Source organism: Monopterus albus, unplaced genomic scaffold (genome assembly GCF_001952655.1).
Source record: "Monopterus albus unplaced genomic scaffold, M_albus_1.0 scaffold346.1, whole genome shotgun sequence".
Taxonomy (NCBI): domain Eukaryota; kingdom Metazoa; phylum Chordata; class Actinopteri; order Synbranchiformes; family Synbranchidae; genus Monopterus; species Monopterus albus.
In genome coordinates this window covers 278734-287637 of record NW_018128226.1, presented here as the reverse complement: position 1 = coordinate 287637, position 8904 = coordinate 278734, and the positions used below count along the sequence as shown (strand labels likewise).

The 8904-nt window shown below is 42.3% G+C and overlaps 2 protein-coding genes across 4 annotated transcripts in view; one reads left to right on the top strand and one right to left on the bottom strand.

The window, feature by feature from the left end:
- scarb1 (scavenger receptor class B, member 1) overlaps window positions 1-4684 on the top strand; it is a 16618-nt gene extending 11934 nt beyond the window's left edge. For all 3 annotated transcript variants that reach the window (XM_020625130.1, XM_020625128.1, XM_020625127.1), the window contains one exon: window positions 3417-4684. In XM_020625130.1, the coding sequence (XP_020480786.1) occupies window positions 3417-3503 (87 nt within the window). In that variant the 3' untranslated portion in view covers window positions 3504-4684. The remainder of the gene's footprint in view (window positions 1-3416) is intronic.
- Window positions 4685-6756: 2072 nt separating this feature from the next.
- LOC109974763 (tripartite motif-containing protein 16-like) lies at window positions 6757-8789 on the bottom strand. The gene is given in 3 exon segments (XM_020625133.1): window positions 6757-7202; window positions 7205-8260; window positions 8316-8789. Coding segments are annotated over 3 exon segments (1674 nt in total). The 5' UTR covers window positions 8686-8789; the 3' UTR covers window positions 6757-6954.
- Between the last annotated feature and the right edge of the window lie 115 nt (window positions 8790-8904).

The window sequence follows — 8904 nt, the reverse complement described above, 5'->3', positions numbered from 1 at the left end:
GCAGGAACAGTTGGCTAAGAGGTTTGGCCTCTTTAAGGTTTGAGTGGCGGCTGTCAGGTTTTAGAATCGTGATATCAGAGTGGTTTTTGATGTTTTATGTTTGCAGAGGTCTCGTAGAAATGCTGCACCAACAAGGCCGGCGGCGGAGAGGCTCGGGGTTTGTAAAGCTGCTGCCGTTCACAGACGGTTCGGTTTCAATCATCCAAATCAAACAACATTCACTCTGCCGAATGACGGTTTTTGATTTTTGAAGCTGATTCTTCTACTTTTCATGCTGATATTTTGTTTTACAGTGTGGAAACGAGTTGCTACTTGAGTCCAGTTCTTTCCAACCAGCTTCCCATTTGATTTAGGAAATGCATAAAATTCAGTGTTTGGAAATTGTACCTGCTATGACAGGTGGATGTGGTGGCAGTTGAATGCAGGGGTTCTCTACTCCAAGCTGCTGACTGGTAGCTGGCCTCGGGACATTTACTACTCGGCTGCAGGGAAGTAATATAATCGCCTTTATCTTGATGCAGTCTTTGCTGCATTTTTTTCTCATCCCCCATTATACCCCAACAATAATATACTGATTTGTAGTTTCAGTAGATCATCAGAACCAAGGTAGATGTCTGCTGTCACCACCTTTCAGCAGAGCAAAGGCTCTGTGTCAGGACACCACCTTTAATCTAAAGGACACAAAGTTACATCTGTGTAACAGTTTATTCTATCTGAAGTTAGCAGGAGGCTTCAGCAGTCGGACAGACAGATCAGGTGGATATCTGTCAGCGTTTGTCTTTGTACTAGTTTCCCTTCTCATCCCTGTAAAACTTTAAGAAGGTAAAGGAACAGTCAAAGTTGTATTTTACTCCAGCTGCAGGTAAACCGTTGGTATGTGAGAGGGCATGTCTGACGGTGTGATAAACATCAGGTACACACTTGGTCAGGGGATTTTATACAGGACTTGGAGCCCTCTTATTACGGAGAGCAGTTCTGTGCTGCTTAATGCTACAAACTGCTTCACAGACTGATGCTGCAGCTTCCTCAGAGCTGCTCATCTGTGCTTTAGTTCGTTAACTAATCCTTTAACACTCCAATCAGCATTACCGGTTGTTGTACAGAGTTCAGTATTAATGCTGCTTCCCAGATCATGATAATCAGTCCATGAAAAGGACCGATGATGAGCCGAACAAACCCAGTGACTCCACAATAAACTGTCTGATCTTTAAAAAAAAAAAAAAGCATGTCATTTTAATTAACTGCATGTTGGAACTGATCATTACCTGAGATCACTCTCTGCATGAGCACCCCGCACATCCACGATTCCAAATAAACCCCGCTGCTGCTGGTTTCTCCGACGTAACAACTCTAATCAGACCAGCAGCTGATTGTCTTTGTGTTTCTGATTGGCTGATGTGTAAGACAATTTGGTCATGTTTTAGGCCTTCAGCAAAGAGCCAGTTAAACGTTCACAGGAGAAATATATCATGAAAAATACAGGTGGGTGCACACACAAAGGCATGTACTAATGTGTTTGTTGCTTTTGTTCATTTATGTTTAAGCTTTGGAGGTGAGCACAGGAACATTTGGGGATTTTTTACCTAATGTACATAAAGTATCTGAAATGCAGTATATGTGTGGTGGTGTTGCTACTTTTTGAGATGTGGTAAACCCAGTTTTGTGGACTGGCTGTTTTTCATACTTCATCTTGAAAATGCAGCAGCAGCTATACAACCAAACATGACGCTGTCTCTGCACTCAAGGTTGGAAAACAGCCTGTGGTCAGTCAGCATTGTCACGTGACTGCTCGCTGGTTGAAGCGCATCCACGGAGTCGTACTAAAGCCACTGTAACAAGTTGTCTTTAACTAACAGGACGAAATAAGCTGGTTCAGATGATGGATCTGAATCTGGTTTAAGTTAAAGGCGATTTTAAAAGTCTTACATTCTGTCATTGACTGACATCATTTAAGTGTTTATATTTGTACTTTATAAAATCTTAGTATTATTCAACACATTCTGGCTGAGAAAAATAATGGATCCTATTCTTTTAACATTTTGGATAAGCACGCAGACAAAACTGCTGACAGCTTAAAGTGATACATTTAATGTTGTGTGTTAATTTTGTAGTCTCTGCATGATGGTTGTGTCATTTACCAGTTTTTAAAATGGACTCCTGTTTGCTACAAGGGTCAGGTATCAGCTGTGCACACTGAGCTGCTGTTCTTTTGCTCTAGAGCTGCTCTTTTGTCAGTCTGTGCAGATTGTCAGTCATCCAGGTCATAATAAGCTGAAAAAACTTGTCTATTGTCTGACGCCTAAGCATGCCCACCAGGACAATAGGCATCAGTCCACAGGGGAGGATTCAAAGACGGGTAACGACTCTCACCGATACTGGGCTATAACAACTCAGTTGTTAAGGGACATTGTTGGCCTTCAAAGGACTGAAACACCACCAAGGGGGATAAATATCTCTGGCTCAACACCAGTCAGTCAGAACTGATGAAGCCTCTTGGATGAGAGGTGAAACGTCTTCGACCTAGAAATCTAGTCCAGTTGATTTTTTTCAGCTCTTTTGTCAGTGTTTGGAAAACACATGGAGCAAATTAAGGGAATCTGTTTATGCATTTTGCATAGCAGGTGTATGAGCATCCATGTGCATGTGATAATGCACAAACAGCTGTTCCAGTATGAGATGAAGAACACCACATTATGAAATGCATCTCAGTGCTTCTTGCCTTCTGTGGCGCTCACTCTGGGTCCTTCCGAAGATGTAAACCTTTAAAAACAGCTCTCAGATACAGTGTTTACTTTAGTTGGTGCATTTGTTGGGGGCCATTTTTGGTCTCTAGTGAGTCTGTGGCATCAGGACGGTGTGTGTGTGTGTGTGTGTGTGTGGGGGGGGGGGACTGAGTCAGAATCAACTCCAGTGTGTGTGTGTGTGTGTGTGCGTTCATGGCGATGATGGAACATGTCAGCCAGTACAACAGCGTAGCTGCCGATGGGTTTAATGGCGTCCGGACACAGTGGAGCTCTGTGGTTCAGAGGGTGGAGACATACACAAGACTTATTAGTAGGAGACATTCAGTGTTTGGGTCTTTTCATGAGATTTATTTATAACAGGAAAAATGCAGAATATCCCCTGATGTGTCCTTTAATTTCATATGTATTATTGTTTTCCTGCAGTTTATTACAACTGAAGCACAGTGATTTTAGAATGTTGTACAATTACAATGTGCTGTATTCCAGTATGTTCAGTGGCCATGGCATATTTAGAAATGCAGAATAGAGGTTTTACTGTAAAAATGTATTAAAGGTGGGACAGCTGTAGATTTAATGGCAATAAGAATCAAAGGTCTAATTTGAAAGTCAGATTTTTTGTATGATGTCCTGAACTTTTCATAATGGCTTTTTTAAATTCTGGTCCTGTTACAGAAATGTGAAGGTGGCACCAAAGCAGCTGGCAACAGGACCTCTCTAACGGAAGACCAGGACCCTCTCCTACAAGATGAAATGGACTGAGACACACATATAAACACACAGCTGGTGTTATGAACTCCCTGACATAAGACAACATAATACCACGATCCTGAACTGAAACCCTGTTGTAAGATTCTCATCTCAGTAAACTGAGTCTTGTGCACAAGAGAATCTGGACCATGCTTTGCTGTACTGTTAATGTTTATGAAACCCTCAAAGACTCAGGTTGATGTTATTACATGTGTTTGAGATGAGGCTGTTGGGTTGCGACTTTCGTATTTTGAGGCAGAACAAGTGAAGATCACAACTAGACAACACACTCACAGATGGCACACAGACACTGGTGCGTGAGCCAAGAAAGTTTTATAGCCTTTGTGCTGTGTGCATTAGCATGTCCTCTGCTGGCCTCTGGTTCAGCTCAGACACTTTATATTGTGATGAGGTCACAACAGTAAAACTCACTTTTCTAGGCTTTGAGAAAGTTTTAAAAGTATAAGGCCTCCATGGATTTAAACTGATAATTCAAAGAGTAAAAACTGACCTAGTTTCCACCTGGAGGTGTCCTGTTTACAGTTTTACTGCTTATCATTGTGGTTTATGGGGGAAAAGATCTTGGGCTGCAGGAGCATTGTTGTTGCAGTACCATGAGTGGCCACCGGGGAGTGGCGGCGCTGTCTCAGCTGTCTGCGTCCATTCATGGGCCTGATGTCACTGAAAGCCCTTTGTATAAATGACCAAAAATCTCTGTTTACAGTTATTTGTGAACATGTTTATGCTCTGCTCAGTGTTCGATGATCATTAGTTTTAATCTGAAGCATCTTATAGTTTTATCATTTTATGTGCAGCAGTGGGCTGGATGTTTTTACTGGAATTTTATAGAAATGTTTCTGTATGAACAAGGAAGCAAACAAACATGAAAGCTCTTTCTCTGACTGCCAGGTGTTCAGTGTTTGCTATCATGTGCCTTCATTTCTAACTGGAAGTCATGTGCACTAAGGAGCTGGAAATGGATTCGCTGCTGAGGCTCCAGCAGTGTTTCAAACATTCCTGACAATCAGTGGGTCGAGCAGAGCGGACTCACTCCTGTCTTCTGTAAAGCTGTGGATGTTTTATGAGATGAATGTGAGTGATGTCATTTGCTGTCGAACACCTCTTAAGTATGAAAAAGTGACTGAATATAGAGAAACGTGGGGGTAATAAACACACTTTTCCCCTATGGTTAACAGTCAGTGTCCTGGTGTTGATGTGTTTGTCACAGGGTTCATGTTTGAACATGGAGGAATTTGACCTTTTTATCTGTACTGATGCTTCAGTGATAATGACACTGTTATACAGTATGCTCACACATACTGTATAACAGGTGCAGTCTGGGATTTGAAAACTAGGTGGAGCCAGATGTGCACTTTTGTGTAATGTGGTGCTGCAGCTTTTTGTCGATTGTATTCCTGTTTCCTTCACAAAGAGAGGAGTGTTTGCTAATCAAGCTCCTCAGCAGAAGACGAGAGCATGGAGGAAGATCCCTCCACTAAGATAATATGGAGGAAGATCCAAGTGTTTAAGGGAATTCTCTCTCTTTATATAAATACATATATATATTAGACATAATTACAGTGAGTATCACAGCAGATCACAAACATAGGAAACCTTAGCCACATTTGTGTTCATACAGTCTGAGATCCATAAATTTAGGATTATTATAACGAGCAAGAAAGCTACCAAACTTTATTTATATAGCACTTTTCAAAACAGAATTTACAAAGTGTTTTACAGGACATAGAAAAACAGGGAGATGCACTGTATCGGACAGAGAAGACAGTATACGAAGAGGAGCCGCATTTAAACTCAGCATCAATTCAAGAGAAAGCCCAAGAAAAGAAATGAGTGTAAAGAGGCTTTGTACCCGGATTTGGTAACACTTTGAGTCCTACTATTCAGCATTTATCAGCACTATACAGATATTAGTTTTGATTAATGTAGTTGTTAACCACTGTAACTCCTCCTGTGGACGCCCATTAAGTGCAGGTTGTGACAATTTGATTTGATTTGATTTGATTTATTTTTTCAAACATGCAGAACAAATGACATCAACACACACATAATTATACAAATCCAACCAATGCTGATTCAGAATCAGTTTGCTTATACCTAGTACATGTTTGAATGGAGTAGGAAGAAATCAGACTTATCCAGTCCTACCCCATAACATCATCTTATACAAAAAATTTCATGCATCATTGGCTGCAAGCAGTATCTCTACATAGGTAATTCTCTTCTTCACCAGACAAGTAATATACAGAAAATTTAAAACAGAGTGTTTATTCTAGTACTGTTTTTCATGTCCACACTTAAATTATTCCATAGTTTTACCCCACTTATGGAAATACAAAATCTTTTTTTGGTTGGACGTATAGCATGAATTTTTAAATTTAATTGACCCCTTAAATTGTATCCCCCTTCCCTTTCATTAAATCGTTTTTGAATTCCACCAGGTAATAAGTCGTTCCTGGCTTTATACATAAACACAGCAGTCTTATATTCCACTAAATCAAAGAATTTTAACAATTTAGACTGTATGAAAGCTCCATTGGTGTGATCCCTATACCCCATCTAATGCACAATTCTTATCGCTTATTTTTGTAATATGTACAATGGTTGAAGTGAACTTTTGTAAGTGTTTCCCCAGTTTTCAACGCCATACTCCAAATATGGTAAATGTATATGACAATATACTGTAGTAAAACACAGCTGTAACAGTAGAAACTATGTCCACATAGGAGACGTTACAATGATTAACAAAGAAATGAGATGAATAAACACTTAAAAACTTCTTTATATGTACATTTATGTAGAACTCTATTATAGTGTGATATGAATCAATGATTAAATGTTTACACAGTGAAGAGCTGCTTTACACAAAGTTACATAAGTTGTTGCTTTTTTAAACACACAGGCTATTTGCTAGTTTGCCAACGTGGATGTGCCCACACAGTTAAGAATACAAGGCAAGACGTCATAGAGGTTGATGATTTACATCATTAACAGAGCAGGTAATTTCACATTCCCTTACAGACATTTCCCACACCCGCCTCACCCGCGGAGCCTGGTGTGCTGACGACACCTCCCACCCCACACACTCCCACTTCAGACTCTTGCCTTCAGGGAGAAGGTTTTGGAGTCTCCAGGCCCACTCCACCAGACTTACAAACAGCTTCATCCACCAGGCTGTGAGGATGCTGAACACTGTTCACTACCCAATTTCCACATCAGGGCCGGCCCAAGACTTTATGGGTCCATAAGCAAAGTTTGACAAAAAAGACACAACAACACACAAACACATCAATGCAAATATTCCTCCAACATTTAGAGCACAGAGAAGTTTACATTTTCATCTGGACAGATGTCAGTTTAGGCTCCAAGCAACAAACATGGAAAACTAAGAAGTTTCAGCTTTAAAATAAAGATTTTAACAAACTGCATCTGAACTCACTTCTGTCTATTTGAGTTTAATGAACTCAGCTGAGTCTCCAACATTATAACACCAGAGTCCAGCATAGAGAGGCTGAGTGAATGTGGTCTGGACTCTGTGGAGGAGAGTCATGGTTTCAGAGACGCTGTAGAAGGACAGAATACCTGCTGTGTGATCCAGGTACACTCCAAGTCTGGAGGACTGAGGACCTGAGATGGGAGTTTGGATGCTGTTGTACCAAAAATAATAACAGTTTTGATAACAATTTAATGCCCGTCCTTACATCCAAATCCACATTCCTTCGAGCCCCCTGTTCTGCTGATATCCTTGTATGCAACTGCTACTCCAACTCTTCTCCCTGTCCACTCCACCTCCCAGTAACAACGTCCAGTCAGAGTTTCTCTACTCAGGACCTGACACCATCCAGTGAATCTGTCTGGGTGACTAGGATAAGACTGTTGTTTACTCATTAATGTTGCTTTTCTGTTTCCCTCAGATAATAACAGATATGTGTTTGCTGTGTTTGGATCCAGTGTGATTTCATGTGAATATTTTAAAAATCCATCTCTGGTCTTGGGCTCTGCTGGTGACAGTAAAACATCCACTTCAGCCAGTTTCATTAAGACATTTGTCCATGTCTCACTCAGAGCCTCCTTAAGTTTCTCTCTGACCTCTGACACAGCTGCTGTCACATCCTCAAAGTATCTCAGAGGACGGATGTTGATGCTGGATGAGTGTGTAGACTGACTGAGTGCTGACACTGAGGGGTAGTTGAGTAGAAACTGGGTGGGATCCTCTGTGTGTGAGAGCTGCTCCAGACCAGCGTCTTTCCTCTTCAGCTCAGTGATCTCCTGCTCCAGCTTCTGCTGAAGCTCTTTGACTCGACTCACTTCAGTTTCCTGCTGGGATCTGATCTGCTGCTTCACATCAGAGCGGCTTTTCTCCAGGAGACGGATCAGCTCAGTGAAGATCTTCTCACTGTGCTCCACTGCTTTATCAGCAGAGCGACTGATGGCCTCCACCTCCTGCTGAAGCACCTTCACATCTTTCTCTCTGTCCTGGATTCTCTGCTGGATTTGTTGTCGACCCCCCTCGAGCTCTCTCTGCCTCTCAGTCCTTTCTGCTGCAGCTGAGACTGTGTCGTGGCCTTTATGTTCATCCATGGCGCAGAGATAACAGATACACTGCTGATCAGTGCGGCAGAACACCTCCCTCACTTTACTGTGACCAGAGCAGATGTTGTCCTGGAGCTTCTTGGAGGCCTCCGCCAGCTTGTGTTGCTCAAACGTAGCCGATTCATAGTGAGGCTGCAGGTGTTTCTCACAGTAAGAGGCTCGACTTTTTCTGTAACGGAGGTTCATCAGAGTGAGGCTGCAGGGGTTTCTCACAGTGAGAGGCTGGACAATCTAAACAGGTCTTGAGGGCTTTCAGTTTCCTCCCAGTGCAGAAATCACAGGCCACATCTTCAGCTCCAGCATAGCAGTGATCAGCAGCAGCAGCTTGGAGTCCAGTCTCCTTCAGCTCCTCCACTAAAGCTGCTAACATGATGTTTTTCACCAGGTCAGGTCTCGGTATGAACGTCTGTCTGCACTGAGGGCAGCTGTGGACATGTCTCTGGTCTTCCTCATCCCAGAAGGTTTTAATACAGTTCATGCAGAAGCTGTGTTCACAGGGAATAGTCACCGGATCCTTCAGTAGATCCAGACAGATGGAACAAGAATTAGCTTCCCGGTCCAGTTGAACTCCTTTCTGCGCCATTTCACCTCTCAGTGACAACGACTGTCTGAGTTTCACTTCCTGACAAGTGAAACCAGTTTGAGCGCTGATCTACACAACAGGTGTTTGTGCAGTGAACGGGGCTTGTCAGCTCTCACACATAACCACATGTTGGTTACACCCATCTTCAACCTGTAGATCTGAAGGGGAGGGAACCAGGAAACATCAGGACAGAGTGGAGCTGCTGTGTCTGAGAGAAGA